At 39.2% G+C, this 19,647-nt stretch overlaps 1 protein-coding gene across 5 annotated transcripts in view; it reads left to right on the top strand.

Annotated features, from left to right (window-relative positions):
- Positions 1-19,647, top strand: part of slc2a9l2 (solute carrier family 2 member 9, like 2) — a 140,519-nt gene that overhangs the window by 71,595 nt on the left and 49,277 nt on the right. For all 5 annotated transcript variants that reach the window (XM_017458344.3, XM_053688095.1, XM_053688099.1 and 2 more), the window contains one exon: positions 13,590-13,777. In XM_017458344.3, the coding sequence (XP_017313833.1) occupies positions 13,590-13,777 (188 nt within the window). The remainder of the gene's footprint in view (positions 1-13,589; positions 13,778-19,647) is intronic.

Below are 19,647 nucleotides of genomic sequence, written 5' to 3'. Positions count from 1 at the left end.
CACTATTATAACCATCGCCATCGTCATCTCTATTATAACCATCATCACCATCATCACTATTATAACCATCACCATCGTCATCACTATTATAACCATCACCATCGTCATCACTATTATAACCATCACCATCGTCATAACTATTATAACCATCACCATCGTCATCTCTATTATAACCATCACCATCGTCATCTCTATTATAACCATCGTCATCACTTTTATAACCATCACCATCGTCATCACTATTATAACCTTCAGCGCCATCGTCATCTCTATTATAACCATCATCACCGTCATCACTATTATAACCATCACCATCGTCATCTCTATTATAACCATCATCACCATCATCACTATTATAACCATCACCATCGTCATCACTATTATAACCATCACCATCGTCCTCACTATTATAACCATCACCATCGTCATCACTATTATAACAATCACCATCGTCATCACTATTATAACCTTCATCGCCATCGTCATCTCTATAACCATCATCACCATTATCACTATTATAACCATCACCATCGTCATCTCTATTATAACCATCACCATCGTCATCTCTATTATAACCATCACCATCGCCATCGGCATCACTATTATAACCATCACCATCGTCATCTCTATTATAACCACCACCATCTCTATTATAACCATCACCATCATCATCTCTATTATCACCATCGTCATCACTATTATCACCATCACCAACGTCATCTCTATTATAACCATCACCATCATCATCTCTATTATCACCATCGTCATCACTATTATCACCATCACCAACGTCATCTCTATTATAACCATCACCATCATCATCTCTATTATCACCATCGTCATCTCTATTGATCACCAACGTCATCTCTATTATAACCATCACCATCGTCATCACTATTATAACCATCATCACTATTATAACCGTCACCATCGTCATCTACATTATAACCATCACCATCGTCATCACTATTATAACCTTCATCGCCATCGTCATCTCTATTATAACCATCATCACCGTCATCACTATTATAACCATCACCATCGTCATCACTATTATAACATCACCATCGTCATCACTATTATAACCATCGACATCGTCATCTCTATTTTAACCATCATCACCATCATCACTATTATAACCATCACCATCTTCATCACTATTACAACATCACCATCGTCATCTCTATTATAACCATCACCATCGTCATCACTATTATAACATCACCATCGTCATCACTATTATAACCATAGCCATCGTCATCTCTATTATAACCATCATCACCATCATCACTATTATAACCATCACCATCGTCATCACTATTATAACATCACCATCGTCATCACTATTATAACATCACCATCGTCATCACTATTATAACCATCACCATCGTCATCACTATTATAACCATCGCCATCGTCATCTCTATTATAACCATCGCCATCGTCATCTCTATTATAACCATCATCACCATCATCACTATTATAACCATCACCATCGTCATCACTATTATAACCATCACCATCGTCATCTCTATTATAACCATCACCATCGTCATCTCTATTATAACCATCGTCATCACTTTTATAACCATCACCATCGTCATCACTATTATAACCTTCAGCGCCATCGTCATCTTTATTATAACCATCATCACCATCATCACTATTATAACCATCACCATCGTCATCACTATTATAACATCACCATCGTCATCACTATTATAACCATCACCATCGTCCTCACTATTATAACCATCACCATCGTCATCACTATTATAACAATCATCGTCATCACTATTATAACCTTCATCGCCATCGTCATCTCTATAACCATCATCACCATTATCACTATTATAACCATCACCATCGTCATCTCTATTATAACCATCACCATCGTCATCTCTATTATAACCATCGTCATCACTATTATAACCATCACCATCGTCATCTCTATTATAACCATCGTCATTTCTATTATAACCATCACCATCGTCATCTCTATTATAACCATCACCATGTCATCTCTATTATAACCATCACCATCGTCATCACTATTATAACCATTACCATAAAAATCACCATCACTATTATAACCATCGCCATCGTCATCTCTATTATAACGATCACCATCAAAATCACCATCATCACTATTATAACCATCGCCATCGTCATCTCTATTATCACCATCATCATAACTATTATAACCATCATCACCATCGTCATCACTATTATAACCATCACCGTCAAAATCACCACTATTATAACCATCGCCATCGTCATCTCTATTATAACCATCATCATCACTATTATAACCATCATCACCATCGTCATCACTATTATAACCATCACCATCGGCATCACCATTGTCATCACTATTATAACCATCACCATCATCACTATTATAACCATCACCATCGTCATCTCGATTATAACCATCACCATTGTCATCACTGTCACTCTCTTCATCATTATTATAATATAATTTGATAATAGACGCAAGTTTGTTAATGTCAGGTTGTAATTTCCGCCACTGTTAAAAAAAAAAAAAAAAGAAAAGAAGGAAAAACACACTAAACTTGTTTTAATGTATATGACTGTATTATAATTTGGGCGTTTAAGGGGTTAAGGGTTTTTTTTGTTGTTGTTGTTTGCTTCCTCTGTCCTCTTCCTACACACTTTTTTCTTTGTGGCTCTCCTGGCTATTTCCACAGCGTATTTACATTTTTCTTTCAGGCCTGTTTAAAGCTTGCATGCATCCACACATCAGGGTCATAGATTAAACCCGGAGCTTTGGCTGTGTTCCAATTCAAAGGTCTCTAAAGATAAGTTAATGATTACAAAACAGTTTGTTAAATAAAAGTTAAAGCTACTTTTCTGCCTTTGTCTGAAATCAGAAAGATCATGTGAAGAATAAAACGGTTCAGGAGTACTGGGGGTTCCGTGATGGGCATTTGATGTGGTTCTCCCTTGTTTGAAGTTACTCCTTTTTTCTTTTTAAAATGTTTTTTCTGACATAATGTTCCCCAAAAAAATTCTTACAAAGCTTCTGGTCTGTGTTTAGTGCTTTAGGTCAAAGCAAGTTGTTTGCTTTAAACTCTTTGATTGAGTCTCTGTAGAATGGACCCGAATGACAGAATGAGGTCAGAAACCCAGTATTGTTGTCTTTATCTCTTTTGACATCATTAAATAATTGAGAAGCATCGCTAAAGGCAATCCCTTTAAAGACTGTGTGTTTTGAGGCCTGGGTGAAAGTCCAGCTTTATAATGTCTGGGTGTTTAAGACCTGGCCAAAATACCAGCTTCTCAGGAGTGTGTATTTAAGATTTGGAGGAAGGCCCAGCTCCGTCAAACATGTGTTCGAGACTTTGCCAAAAAAATCCAGTTTCCAGCAGAGTGTTGACACTTGGCTGGACTCCATTTTCCTTGGTAAAGCATTTGAGACTTGGCAGAAAGGCCAAGTCCCTCAGGAGTATATGTTTAAGACTTGGATGAAGCTCCAGCATCCTAATTGATGCAAGTGTTAGATTTAGAAGTTTGTGTTTGAGATGTAGTAGAAAGTCTCTGTCAGGAGTGTGTGATAATTAATGGCACAGCTTCCTTAATAGCACAGAATCCATCTCCATCAGAGATATGTGTATTTGGGACTGGGTTAAAGGTATAGCACTTTCAGAACCAAGTGATTTTGTTGCCTAAAGTGTATGGTTGAGATGTGGAATAGGGTCCACCTCAGTCAGGAGTGCTTGTTTGAGACGTGCCTTTGTTAAGAGTGTATGTTTAGACTTGACTGATGGTACATCTTCCTCAGTAGCACATGGTTGAGAATTGGCTGAAGGTATAATACTGTCAGAAATGTGTTGGGGTTTTTGTTTTATTGCCTTGGCTGAAGGTCCAGCTACCCAAGGAGTGTGTGATTGAGATCAGGCCGAGGTGCTCGCTGCTTCTGTTTTCTTACTTCTTCCATTCTTTGAATGTGAAGTGAACTTGCAGATGGTCGGAAAAAATCTATTGTTTTGACCATTTGTTTTAAGACTTGTTTTAATGTTTTTTTCCCCCACTCTGTCTGGTACACTCAGCAGTGAAGAGGCACAGAGGGTCTTGGGACTGGGGTGGGCTGAAAGGTCGTCGGCCACCCAGTACATCCCCATGTCCCAGTTCCTTACTTCTTTCTTCCAATTCCTAAAACAGCCGCTTTCGCACAACTCACATTTTTGTGTTGACATTACAGTTCCGCAGAAGCGAGAAAAGCAAAAAAGAGGTCACGAGTAACTCTGTGAGCATAAGGAGCTTGAGAGATCCACAGAATAAACGTAGCTTGGACACTTCACAAAGCTGAAATTTATGGTGGAGTAGCGAGGCATCTGAAATCCCTTTTGGAGTTTGCCTAAAGGCAAAGTGTAGATGCTGCAAACATGTGGGAAAGCTTTCTCTTATGAAGTTAATCAAAGCTTTACATTTAGAAGAAACCCAACACTGCTCATCACCCTCAGAACACCATCCTCACATTGAAGCATGGTGGTGGTAGCCTGGTGTTTTGGGGATCAGCGGGGACTAGGAATCCGGTCATGATTTAGGATGGGATGGATGAATACAGGGCAGTGGTAGAATGAAAACCTACACCTGATTGTTTCACACCCCAGACTTCAATCCGGTTGAGAATCTGCTACAAGTATGAAAATTGAAGTTTATACTTTCCTTTCAGTCGGACAGAGTTAGAGCAGTTTTATCAAGAAAGAGTGGGCCAGAATCTCATGGGGCCTCATGTTTGAACGTAATCCAATAAGCCAAACCTGGAAAGATGCAATAACCTCTGTGGGAGGCTGCAGTGGATGAGTCATTTCTGAGTAACATAAGATGTGCCTTTGTCTAATTACCCCATTTTTAACCTGCTCATATTATTTACACATATTTACAAGACTCTGGTAATCTACTCTTCCTGAACTTTTCCAAAAGAAAAAGCTCACAAACCACAAAGTTATAGGATTAGCACAGTTAAGCGACAAAATGAGGAAAAAAGCTTGATGTCCATGGAAAAGAATAAAAGAGTAAAGTCCAGAGGGACTCGGAAATGAAGGAACTGCTGGCCATCCATGCCGAAGGCAAAAATCTTTGTCGGATGAATAGCATGGTAAATTGATAGGGTTTCCAGCCTGGTGTAATGATAAAAGCAGAAGAATTCTCTTAAAAGTCAGAACTGTCTTTTAGTCATTGGCTTTATCACAATCTTGGATTGCAGTTTTGTTCATTAAAAATTCGCTTTAAATTACACATCATCCTAGCTCCACTTAACCTGATTTTACCTTACTCTCTAAGCATTAAAAAACACAAATATGTGAGTGTGTAAAGCGAGTGTTCTTCAAATTTCCTTTTTGAATGATCATTCTGCTGTGAATTGTACACACAATGTAGAACTTTTTGCGGGGTCTGAAATGTAATACTTCCACACAACATATTGATTGAAAGACCTGCTGGTCCGACATATTACACACAGCTGGATCCGACACTCGCCCACACTTTCACTCCTCGTCTGCGATTTAATTCAGCGAATCGCCTCATTATGCATATAATATGCCAGCTCTAGTCAAGGACACCAGTGCTGATGGCTTTAATTAAGCACCGCTGCCAGTCTGTTTTTGATTTTTCTTTTTTTCTAGTTTGCTGTTATGTTGTTCACTGAAAATTTGCCTGACCATCTGAAGGACATGGCTACCATGATAACACGTAGCACCAGCACACACTTTAGCCTGCATCATTATTTTAATGAATCTGCCATGAGAGAACAGGTTCTGTGTAGAGGTGATGACCAACAGTAAACAGACTAAACCGTTCCTGTTTTTTTGCACTAAACTCTTGCTGGAAAGTTTCATGTTATACATCAGTGTGAAGTGAGAATTAAAAAACAAAAAAACAAAGGTTTTGTAGTTGTAGCTGTTAAAATATATGCTTGGAGCAGAAAATAACTTGGATGCGCAACACCAAAACAATAAACACTGTTTATGTGTATTCCAAACCCCCCCGCCCCACCCCGTCCCCACCAATCAAGATCATTAAAAGTGTGATAAAAATAGATTACATCCTGCACACACATTGTGATTTCATGACCTTGATGTAGTTGTATTCATGAAGTAACTTGTCGTTTTACGATATACAACAATAAAATGTAAAGGAACGGCATTCTTCTTTGCAGGACCTCTCAAGCTCCATTAGGTTGGATGGGGAGCATCGGTGCACAGCCATTTTCAGATCTCTCCAGAGGTGTTCAATCGGATTCAAGTCTGGGCTCTGGCTGGGCCACTCAAGGACATTCACAGAGTTGTCCTGTAGCCACTCGTTTGTTATCTTGGCTGTATTCTTAGGGTCCTTGTCCTGTTGGAAGATGAACCTTCACCCCAGTCTGAGGTCCAGAGTGCTCTGGAGCAGGTTTTCATCAAGGATGTCTCTGTACATTGCTGTATTCATCTTTCCCTCGATCCTGATTAGTCTCCCAGTTCCTGCCGCTGAAAAACATCCCCACAGCATGATGCTGCCCCACCATGCTTCACTGTAGGGATGGTATTGGCCAGGTGATGAGTGGTGCCTGGTTTCCTCCAGACATGACGCTAGCCATTCAGGCCAAAGAGTTCAATCTTTGTTCAATCTTTGATCTGAGAGTCCTTCAGGTGCCTTTTGGCAAACTCCAGACGGGCTATCATGAGCCTTTTACTGAGGAGTGGCTTCCATCTGGCCACTCTACCATTCAGGCCTGACTCATGGAGTTCTGCAGAGATGGTTGTTCTTCTGGAAGGTTCTCCTCTCTCCACAGAGACACACTGGAGCTCTGTCAGAGTGACCATCGGGTTTTTGGTCACCTCCCTGACTAAGGCCCTTCTCCCCAGATCGTTCAGTTTGGCTGGGCGGCCAGCTCTAGGAAGAGTCCTGCTGCTTCCAAACTTCTTCCATTTACAGATGATGGAGGCCACTGTGCTCATTGGGACCTTCAATGCTGCATAAATGTTTCTGTACCCTTCCCCAGATCTGTGCCTCGATACAATCCTGTCTCTGAGGTCTACAGACAATTCCTTGGTCTTCATGGCTTGGTCTGTGTTCTGACATGCATTGTTAACTGTGGGACCTTATATAGACAAGTGTGTGCCTTTCCAAATCATGTCCAATCAACCGAATTTACCACAGGTGGACTCCACTCAAGTTGTAGAAACATCTCAAGGATGATCAGTGGAAACAGGATGCACCTGAGCTCAATTTTGAGTGTCATGGAAAAGGCTGTGAATACTTATGTACATGTGCTTTTTTTTTTTTTTTTTAATAAATTTGCAAAGATTTCAAACAAACTTCTTTCACGTTGTCATTATGGGTATTGTTTGTAGAATTTTGAGGAAACTAATTAATTTAATCCATACTGGAATAAGCTTGTAACATAACAAAATGTGGGGAAAATGAAGCGCTGTGAATACTTTCCGGATGCACTGTATTTCTTCACTCAGGATTTCCTATCATTATTCTTAGAGAGATTATAGGCAAGTGATTTACATATGATTACAGCAGCAGTTGTTTAATACATTTCTACAGTATCCAGGTGATATTATCCACTGAATCAAGGGTGAGACTTGGGCATAAACTAAACTATCATCCAAATAAAAACAAAAGACAGTTTCATGTATAACACCATTTTTCTGCTCACATAAAAGCAGAAGAAATATAGCCATTCCCAAAACAAATGCCTCTCAACCCCATTTCTCCCTGGTGGTATAGATATTTCATATCTACAATGAATTTTAAAAAAATGTCTAGTATCTAACATCTAGCAGCTACTAAATAAAGTTTATTAAGTGTCTTGACAGTTGAATCTGAGATGACCGTAATCCGGCTCTCGGATTCATTCATCATTCTCTTTTAACTTCACCAAGAAACATACAAACTAGGTAAAAGATACATGACCTCTGAACATAAACATCTGCAAGGTTTTGCAAAGAAACATTAATATCAAAGAGACCACCTGTTTTTAGCCTGGTTTCTTGCCTACTTTTCTCATCTCCTGGTCCATCTCATGCACCTGATCACTATTAACATCTGTTCTTATTTCTTCGGAATTACCCTGCATATAAATGCCCACTGGTTGGTCCTTGGGTTTTGTGAAGCCCTCATTTACAAGCTAATTAATAAAGAGTTAATAATGAGTATCTGCACTTACGTCCACCCATCATTAACACAACCAGAACAAAAGGGATGTATATGCACAGACCGAAATTTAATGAGGCTAATTACCAGGACATGGAGTCAGGGCAGGAGCAGGTGTTAAATGCAATACTTACTGGAACATTTTACAGTGGGTTGGAATTTTACTGACACACTTGCTTGGTCTCATAAATTCTGCCTTTAAATCACTGTCCATGATGCTGAAAGTTAACCGAAAATCACTTTGTGGTGGTAAAAGTTCGGAATGTTTTAATTCACAGATTCACATTTTAGTGTTTTCCTGCTCTATCATACCCACTTCAACTCAGGTAGGGCTGATAATTAGCTGAATAGTTTAATTAGATGTGTTGGAAATAGGGAAAAAATACATTACCACTGGTGCTTTTGCACTGCACGGTACGGCCTGACTCGACTCGACTCTGCTCGCTTTTGGGGGCTTTTTCGAATGTGGATAGTACCTGGTACTTTTTTTAGTACCACCTCGGTCAGGGTTCCAAGCGAGCCGAGCTGATACTAAATGTGAGCCATGCACTTTCTCCTTAACGAGTGGTTCTGTATTTGGCCTGAATAAATGTGTCATTTAATACATACTTTGCGTACGGTAATATTCTATTAATCGAAAATTATGTATAATTAATCTCATTACAGATAAAATTACAACAAAGGTTTCTGTCTTAGTTTTTTACATCTTGCTTGTTACTGATTTCCAAACAAGTGTTTATCGAAGTCACTCCTGTAGTGGCTGAATATAACTTAGTCATATCGAGCACTACGTAGGTCCTAGAACGCTGTTATTTTACATCCTTTATAGGGTCCATGTTCAGTGGACAGGAAAGGCATTTGGAATACGGCCTGACCGTGTATTTGTACAGGGCTTCTATAATGCAACATTATTCCTGCGTAAAGGCGAGTGGAAGATGGCACCCAGGTTGAGGCGGCACTATACTGCAGTGGAAAAGCAAGCTCAGTGTGCCGTACCGTACAGTGGACAAGTGGCAATAGGGTACATAGGGTTCTCTATGACCAGGGTTGGGGACCTGTGGTGCAGTCAAAAATTTCTGATGATTAAATGGGCATGATCTGGTATGTCTGTAGTCAAAATCTTCAATATGTTCTACATACAATATACGGCCAAAAACAGTATGTGGACGATGTCTGACCATTCCAAAAAGAATGGGCAGTAGTATGGAGTTGGTCCCCTGTTTGCCGTTAAAATAACCTCCACTCTTCTGGGAAGGCTTTCCAGTAGATTTTGGAGCGTGGCTGTAGGGATTTGTGCTCATTCAGCCACAAGAGCGTTAGTGAGATCAGGCCCTGATGTCAACTGTGAAGGCTGGTGCACAGTCACCTTTCCAGTTCATCCCAAAGGTGTTCAGTTGGGTTGAGTTCAGAGCTCAGGTCACTTGAATTCCTCCACATCAACCCTGGCAAACCATGTTTTTATGGAACTCACTTTGTGCACAGCAGCACTGTCATGCTGGAACAGGTTTGGACCCACTATTTCCAGTGAAGGGAAATTGTAAAGACATGCTATGCAATTATGTGCTTCCAACTTTGGGGCAAAAGTTTGAAGAAGTCCCACATATGGGTGTGATGGTCAGGTTTCCACATACTTTTGGCCACACACACACACGCACACGTTGTTTAGAATAGTCTACAAGAAATTTAAAATGTTGAAATAAATAACCATAGTAGCCAATCCTATATGTTATCATTCATAAATATGATATATTTAAGTTTTTCTGTTTGTTTGTTTGTTTTTTTTTACAGTTATAGTCAGCTTATCCATTTTCTGTTCAATAATCCATACAAAAACCCATAGAAGCATGTTGTAAATGCTGGAGCATTTTTAAAAAATGATAATGTTCTATTGCACCTCATTAAGCAGCTTGTGTCCTGACAACATAATAGTATTACAGTATGAGTGGCTTGAAGTGTATGTACTCTGGGCATTTTGGTGTATGTGTTATGGATTTTACTTAGGCAATGAAGAAGACACTAGACTGGCAATGTTGGAAACATATAGTGTATTGCTTATCAGTTTTGGTTTAAAATGCCCTCTGCCTGCTGTAGTGTGTGTCTGAGACCAATTCACACCAGTGGTTCTGAAGCAATGCAGCACGCGTCACACACAGCAGTTATGCTTCCATTCTAACAAGTGTTTCATTCCACAGCAGCAGCATTAGGGGTGAGTAAAACATGAGCCCTTGCTAGCATCATTGACGAACTCTATAGCAATAGACTCTAAACACACTAACCAAGGGCATAACTATGGTATGGACATTGGGGGGGGGTACAAGCCCAACAGCCTGGGGAAATTGTAGGGTGCTGTGGAAGTCCTGTCTCCATTTCTTACAGACTGAGCTGCTAAAATATATCAACGAACTTGCGTTGAGTACGGACGCAACCAAGTGTAAAATTTCGGGGGGGGGGCACACACCTATTTTCCTTAACAAACGGAAAGATATTAAAAAGGAATAGACATAAATAAATAGAATAGATGAAGAAAAGACAGATCCATTGGCAGGGTTCATTAAAGGGGGACATATAGAAAATATTTTGTATTGTATATGGGGGGGGGGGGGGGGCAGATTGGTATTCCCTCAACATTGGGGGACATGGCCCCCCCAAAGAATGCATGGTTACACCCATGACACTAATACACTTTCTATACACAGTGGACTCAACTTAGTTTCGGAGTGTAGCTGTATGATTCTGTTGTTAGGTTTGGGTAGGCATGGGAGTGCCAACATTTTATTTTTTTAAAAATGCCAGTATGCAAAAATAAGCTTTCAGTACTTAAAAGAGAAAAACACCAGCAAGTACTGATCCAATTTAAGCACTGGTGAGTGCAAGTTATTAATGGTTAAAACACAAAGTGCTAGAATCCTATTGTTGTTATTTTTCTTATCATTTTCTTTTAAAGCATGATGGGGAGTAATGACCATAAGGTCTAGAAGCAAAAGAAAATGCTACAAAAAATTGCAATAACCTCCAAAGATCAGGCATGTGAGCTTGATTTGTCAGGTTCTGTCTACCTGATTAGTAATGCCTGCATCTTGTTTCACGGCCCATCTTGTTTCAACACTGTATATATACCCACCTATCAGTGTTTCTTCTTGTGCTTTCTCTTCACCATTGCCTTGTTATTGTCTTGCATTGTAGAGCATGTTTGCTCATTTATTCTGTTAGCTTAGTCTTTTGCTTAATCATTAGCATGTTACCTAGGACTACTGCTTTACTTTTAGCTGTCATCTGTCTTGCCATGAACCTAGAAGTTAGTTTAAACCTACTTGATGTTTTGGTCTGTCTTGCCTTGTTAAATATTTGGCCTTGTTCTTATTTTAGCATAGCCTAACATAACCTTTCATTTGTTTACTTGTTTTCTTTTTATGTTGCCAACTTATGCTACACGTACAGTGGCTTGAAAGTTTGTGAAGCCTTTTGAATTTTCTATATAGCTGCATAAATATGACCTAAACATCATCAGATTTTCACACAAGTGCTAAAAGTAGATATAGAGAACCCAATGTAACAAATAAGACAAACATATTATACTTGGTCATTTATTTATTGAGGAAAATGATCCAATATTACATATTCGTAAGTGGCAAAAGTATGTGAACCTTTGCTGTCAGTATCTGGTGTGACCCGCTTGTGCAGCAATAACTGCAACTTAACATTTCCAGTAACTGTTGATCAGTCCTGAACATCAGCTTGGAGGAATTTTAACCCGTTCCTCAGTACAGAACAGCTTCAACTCTGGGATGTTTGTGGGTTTCCTCACGTGAACTGCTTGCTTCAGGTCCTTCCACAACATTTCTATTGGATTAAGGGCAGGACTTTGACTTGGCCATTCCAAAACATTAACTTTATTCTTCTTTTACCATTTAATGGTAGAATGACTTGTGTGCTTAGAGTTGTTGACTTGCTGCATGACCCATTTTCTCTTAGATTCAGTTCACAGACAGATGTTCTGACATTTTCCTTTAGAATTCGCTGATATAATTCAGATCTCATTGTTCTATCAATGATAGCAGGTTGTCCAGGCCCAGATGAAACAAAACAGGCCCAAACCATGACATTACCACCAGCATGTTCCACAGATGGGATAAGGTTCGTATGCTGGAATGTACAGTTTTCCTTTCTCCAAATAGAACACTTCTCATTTAAAGCAAAAATTTTATTTTGGTCTCATCCATCCACAAAGCATTTTTCCAATAGCCTTCTGTTCTCTTTGGAGAGCAGTGGTTTCCACCTTGCACCTTGTCACCTTGAGGGTAACAATAGTCTTGAATTTCCTCCATTTGTACACAATCTGTCTGATTGTAGATTGATGGAGTTCAAGCTCTTTAGAGATGGTTTTGTAACCTTTTCCAGCCTGATGAGCATTAACAACTTTTTTTGAGGTCCTCAGAAATCTCCTTTGCTCAAGCCACCTCCACAAACAAGGTAAAAGACATTGATAGATCCCTGTTCTTTAAATAAAACAGTGTGCTCACTCACACCTGATTGTCATCCCATTGATTGAAAACACCTGACTCTAATTTCACCTTCAAGTTAACTCCTAATCCTAGAGGTTATATACAACCCCCCCCAAACACACTTACATACCACTCACATGAAGGTAATATTGGATCATTTTCCTCAAAAAAATAAATGACCAAGTATAATAATTTTGTCTCATTTGTTTAATTGGGTTCTCTTCATCTACTTTTAGGACTTCTAAAAATCTGATGGTGTTTTAGGTCATATTTATGCAGTATATAGATATAAATATAGAAAATTCACAAACTTTCAAGCACCGCCTGACAAATCATACCCAAAGTATGTGCTTGTTGAACATCCCCATTATAAATCTCATTCCCCTTTGCGGTTATAATAAATCATGTTTTCAGTCCCTCCATCATCTATTCAGTTTCCACATGCTGATAATGAATACCTTTTCGTAGTGTTTATAGTGTTTACCTCTAAAAGCCCAATTCTTCAGGAATAACATATGGCAATACCTGTTTTTTCTTCCACAAGTATTCAGGCATTTAGTTTCACAGTTATTTTATCCACAACATACAGTAAAAAATAATTGCCTTTAACCACAAAAAAAGCAAGTGTTGACTAGATTGAATCCCAGGCCATTCATCTGAACCACATGAAAATACATTCAAAGGGTCCTTGAGGCAAAAAAAACAAACTAAAAAGATTATTGATTGGCCTGTCTGCATGCTACAGACAAAGAACTGATAGAGTATCACTCTATAGAAATATAAACAGAATGTATGCAGAATATAATGAGATATATTTTGTGAATCCGATGTTTGATTTTCATGAAACTTTTATATAAGTTATATACACAGTATACACAAGACATTTGGTCTCTCTCTGTCTCTCTGTGTCTCCAGCATTCCAGTCATTTTTGGGGAAGAAGGACGTGAGTGCAGAATTGGAGGAGGTGTATGGAGAGATTAGAGTGCAGAACACTCAGCAGTCTGTGTCTTTCTTCCGTCTGTTCCGCAATCCTTCCATCCGCTGGCAGCTCATCACCGTCATCACCATCATGAGCAGCTACCAGCTGTGTGGCCTCAATGTCGTGAGTGCACACGGCCACACTATCAAACTCGTACTTACACGCTATCACACTGTCATAGTACAACCATGTCACACTCACACTGAAACAATATTGTACTTCACAATCACACTGTCATACAAACACACTATCACATTGTCATAGTACCACAGTATCACACTCAAACTACTCCACTATCATAGAACACACTACCACAGTATCGTACTACACAATTACACTGTCATAGTACCACAGTAATACACAAACTACCCCACTGTCATAGAAACACACTACCACAGTATCATACTACCACATGATCACACTGTGATGGTACCACACTAAACTCTCACACGACCACAGTATCCTACGACCACATGATCACACTGTGATAGTACCACACTATCAATCTCACACTACCACATGATCACACTGTGATAGTACCTCACTATTGTACTACCATGTGATCACACGGTCATAGTATCACACTATCGCACTCAAACTATCACACTATTATAGAAACATACTACCACACTATCACATTCACACTCTATCACACTGTAACAACCAGGCACTATCACACTACCACTTTGACACTATCACGTTACCACACAATCATACTAACACACTACCACACTATACTATATCAAACACACTTCCACACTCACAATAATACATTGCACACATGGGAACACTTGTACTAATACACTATAACACTACTACCCTTCCACTATCAGATTACACAAACTCCATATAAGCACTGTTACACCATACTACATACACACATACTAGCACACAGAATTTTAGACTATCCATAACAATTACTGAAAGCTGTGACACACACACACACACACACACACACACACATAATATAGCTAGGTCTGCCTAGAAACATTAGCAGAATTACAAATGTGAAGTGGCGCAATTACACACATTTACCTTTTCATGAACTGTGACCACAGTCTCTGTCTGACTGTCTCTTTCACTCTTTCTCTCTCTCATTCTTTCTTTCTGTCTGTCTCTCTGGGCCAGATGTACGAAACTCTTTTAGGTATAATTAGGCTGCACTCTGCATGGAAAAACTGTTCGCGTTATATGTAGCATTTCAGGAATTTAAGTGCCTGCAGCAACAAGCAAAGTCTACATCCCCCTCTACACATATGCATTTGAGGGAAGATTGCACACAAGTCAGCACAAAAAAGTGTGTGGAAATTGGAAGTGTGATTACATAGTCTGTTTTAAACTTTGGGGAATTAGCAGCAGCCGTGTGATTTTATCGTCAGTAAAAATAGGCGTATATTAGCACCAATTATATAGGCAGTGCTGCCAGGTGACTGGTTTTCAGACACAAGTGGGTTAGTTTTGAATGGCCAGCACACTTTTATTCATTCTCAGGTCATTTTATTTTATGAGAAAATGGGAAATAATACCATTTTAAGACTCCGGTATAAAAATGTTTTAATACTGCTGTCCGTTGGGCTGCTTTTGTCACACTGATCTAGCAAATGGACATAACCCATACGTCAGAAAGACAGTCAGAGAAATGTCAAAGAAGCTCATGAAGCTTATTCTGTACACAGCAGCCTATTCATTCAACCTATTCATTCAGCCTATTCGAAGCCCTGGACACTCACATGTTCTGACAGGTGTCTTTATTTAATAAGTTCTTAGTAACTTCAATTATTAGCACATTGTCTTCATTACTGAACTTGCCATTTCTCTTTAGTTCTGAGCTTTCTGACATCTCTGTGATTGACATGAGCTACAGCCTTAGTGAATAAATTTCAAGTGCACTGCGAGCACGTTTTGTGCGTGTAGTTTCTTCCAGTGTTTCTGTGTATGCCTCTTTCTGAAGTGCTGTTAATAAGAGTGCACGCACACATAGGACGGGAGAGGACGACGAGAGAGCGAGAGTGAGGACGTGCAGTGTAATATGTAACAACTGGTATTGCAGATATGCATACAGATGTGGAATCTTGGCATTTGCATTACCTCAGTGAGAGGCAAATGAGTATTAGGAATTAAACAGACCATATATTATTTATTTCCATGTATTTATTGCTAATGTGCTACATATGTACATATTCATAACCCAACTGCAGTCGTCAATTTAAGACATTTTAAGCCAGTAGTGGTTACTGCACCAGTAGTAAGCTGACAAAGTGGTTCTGCAACCAGGAGGCAATTATTTTCCACCACAAAATGTTTAATTTCCTTTATACCACAACAATTTACCAATTACATTTTTTATTTATTAGGGAACATGATACTTTTTATCCCTTTATAGTTACATTTAATGTTGTATACTGATAAACTGCAATGGAGTTATTAGCTAGCTGGTACTATAGATACAATAAAGTAGTAGAGTGAGTACATTGTTATAAACCTGGGATTTGAATTACAGCCAGAAATACTGTCAGAGCCGCTGTTAAAAAAAAAATGAATCAACACCTTCTGAACAGTCAGAGTCAAGACCGCAACAGCACTGTGTTATAAGGAGTTCATAACCTGTTAAGCTGTGCTTATATAAAGGATGAGAGAACCCTTATTCTTTATCTATTTTCCCACTCTTTCTTGCAAAGACATTCTAGATCCGTCAAACTGTGCACAGCCCGCTTCACCCCACAGATTTTTAGTTGGATTCACGTCTGGGTCCTGGCTAGGTCATTTAAAAACTTTGATCTTCTTTAGGTTATGCCATTCCTTTGTTGATTTGGATGTATGATTCTTTTTCATCTTCAGTTAACTAGCAGATCCCCTCAGGTTTTGCACTAAAATTGACTGGTATTTATAGCTATTCATGATTCAGTCCACTTTGATAAAAAAGTCCCAGTTCTGGCTGAAGGAAAGCAGTGGGTATGGTGTTCTTTTGGTGATGTGCAGTTTTTGGTGCCAAACATAACTTTTGTAATTATGTAATTATTATACCTTTTGGAATGAGTCTCATCAGACCATAACACATTGTGCCACATGGTTTGCGGGTGATTTAGTTGAGCTTGGATGTTTTGTTTTGGTTTTTTGGTGGGAAGGGCTTCTGTCTAGCCACCCTACCCCATAGCCCAGACATGTGATGAATACCAGAGATTGTCACATACAGAGAGTAATGAGTATGTGTCAGATATTCCTGCAGCTCCTTTAGTGTTGTTGTAGGTTTCTTGGCAGCCCCCCTGGTAAGTTTTTGTCTTGTCCTTTTGTAAATTTTGGAGGAATGTCCTGTTCTTGTAATGTGACTGTGGTGCAACATTTTCTCCACTTGTTGATTATGGCCTTTCAGAAGGGTTCCATAGCACAGCTAATGATTTGGAAGTTCTTTTATACCCCTCTGACAATCTCTGATTGCTATCTTTTGAGAAGTAAGGTACCATGCATACGCTGTAATCTCTTTGCAGACCTTCTCTTCAGCAGTCAGATGAGTGTGTGTAGACTTTTTATATCCACTGTAGATCAATTATATGTTTTTTTAAAAATAAATAAATAAAAGAAGAATGGCTCCATCATATTGAATATGGATTTTTTTTTTTTTTTAATGCATTTTCATAATGTTAAAATTGTTTATTCTATTTGGAACTTGTAACTGTAATGATGTTCTTTTTGAATGAATAGCACCAATGAGAATTTTTGAATAAAAGATATATTTTCCAAGATGGTCAAAGCTCACATCATTAATCACACCAGTGTCAATAAATGATTCTATTAAGGCTTCTTTTTTGTAGAAATTACTTTACAGGAACTTGTAATTCCAGTGAGACACCTACAACTTTCTATGATATCAAAATCTGATTTTTTTAAAAATAGCTAACGCCAATGAATTGAAACACATGCACAAAGATTTTATTTGCTTACTTTCCTTTACAATGTCTAACCACTGGGCTGTTGCAGGTGGATCACTTTGGATCCATTTCCTTGTAATAGCTTTTTGACTAGCAGTCATCGGAATTCTCATTAATCACCCCCCACCCCCCACCCCCAAAATGCATCCTGTAAAATCCTGAGGTACCTCAAAGATTAAATTATACAGGGTAATTTCTGATATCTTTCTAGCACAAGTCCCATATTGGACAAGACCAGACATGTTATCAACCATGCTTTCACCACACTTTCTCCAGAATGACCATCCAAAAATCCACAAAGTACCTAATAGCAGAATTCCCGCCGGGATCAAGAGATTGTTGTTCTCTATTGAGACTCACAGATCTTCTGGCAGGCCTCATATTTAATATCCACTCCGAGTTTCTTTCCCATCTTTATTTTTAATATAGATTGTTGGCAAGCTGAAGTAATGTCTTTATGAATCCATTATTTAAGTCTACCATCCAGGTAAGCAGTAGAGGTGCCAATATTGCTAACAAGACAATCTTAGCAGGCAGATTTTTAAAACAGAATCCCTAGGTGAGAGGGCTTTATGCTAATAACATAAATGATAAAACATATTGGTTGGTGATATTTTACAGCAATCTGCAGAAATGTTTATGGGTTTATAAGCAGCCTGCTGAATGCATAAGCTTACTTTATACAGTTTGTTGCAAAAGTTACATAAGTGCATTAATTAAAAGCAGTGAAGGGGTGGCACCTGTCAAGGGATACATATTAGGATATATTAGGCAATAAGTGAAAAGTCAGTTCTCGAAGTTGATGTGTTGGAAGCTGGAAAAATGGCCAAGTGTAATTATACAAATGGCCAAATTGTGATGGCTAGATGACTGGGTCAGAGCATCTTCAAAATGTCAGGTCTTGTGTTTTCGGTATGCAGTGGTTAGTACCAGGGACAGGGTCATGGGTGCCCAAGGCTCATTGATTGATGAGTGTGGGGAGGAAAGACTAGCCCGTCTGATCCAATCTCACAGAAGAGCTACTGTAGCACAAATTGATGAAAAAGTTAATGCTGGCTATGATAGAAATTTGTCAGAATACACATTGCAGCTTGCTGTGTATGGAGCTGCGTAGCCAAAGACCAGACAGAGTGCACTTGCTGATCCCTGTCCATCACTGAAAGCGCCTACAATGGGTACATGAGACCATGGACTGAACTGGACCATGGAGCAATGAAAGAAAGTGGCCCGGTCTGATGAATCATGTTTCCTTTTACATCATGAGGATGGCCGGGTACGTTTGTTTCATTTACTTGGGGAAGAGATGGCACCAGGATGCACTATGGTAAGAATGCAAGCCAGCGGAGGCAGTGTGATTCTCTGGGCAATGTTCTGCTGGGAAACCTTGGGTCCCGGAATTCATGTGAATGTTAATTTGACACGTACCACCTACATAAACATCGCTGCAGAAATTGTTCAGGAATGGTTTGAGGAAAATGACAGAGAGTTCAAGGTGTTGACTTGGCCTCCAAATTCCTCAGATCTCAGTCCGATCGAGCATCTGTGGGATGTGCTGGACGAACAAGTCCAATCCATGGAATCCCCACCTCACAACTTACTGGACTTAAAGGATCTGCTGCTAGTGTCTTGGTGCCAGACACCACAGCACACCTTCAGAGGCCTTGTGTAGTCCTGTGTCTGAACAGGTCAGTCAGAGCTGTTTTGGCAGCACAAAGGGGGACCTCCACAATATTAGGCAGGTGGTTTTAATGTTATGGCTGATTGGTGTTTATAAACAGTCATAAAATATACAATACATACTATGGATGTAACACAATGACACCATCTGTATCTGTTTAGTGTTTCTAATATCCATTCCTGGATCTCTATTTTGATTTAAATCTGAAGTGGGCATGGCTTAAACTAGCTTTACGCTGGGGGAAAAAAATCCCCCAAAAGGTAGAAAAGCCAGCACTGTCAGCATGTTTGTAATTGGTCTCAGCTAGAGACTCCTTGCTTTAATCTCTTTATATGTTTTCTTAATTTTTTATTTTACAATACAGTTATAATACAGTTGTTGTTTTTTTT

Source organism: Ictalurus punctatus, chromosome 2 (assembly GCF_001660625.3).
Source record: "Ictalurus punctatus breed USDA103 chromosome 2, Coco_2.0, whole genome shotgun sequence".
NCBI classification, from domain to species: Eukaryota; Metazoa; Chordata; class Actinopteri; order Siluriformes; family Ictaluridae; genus Ictalurus; species Ictalurus punctatus.
The sequence above is the reverse complement of the archived record's forward strand: the minus strand, read 5'-3'. Positions and strand labels throughout refer to the sequence as shown.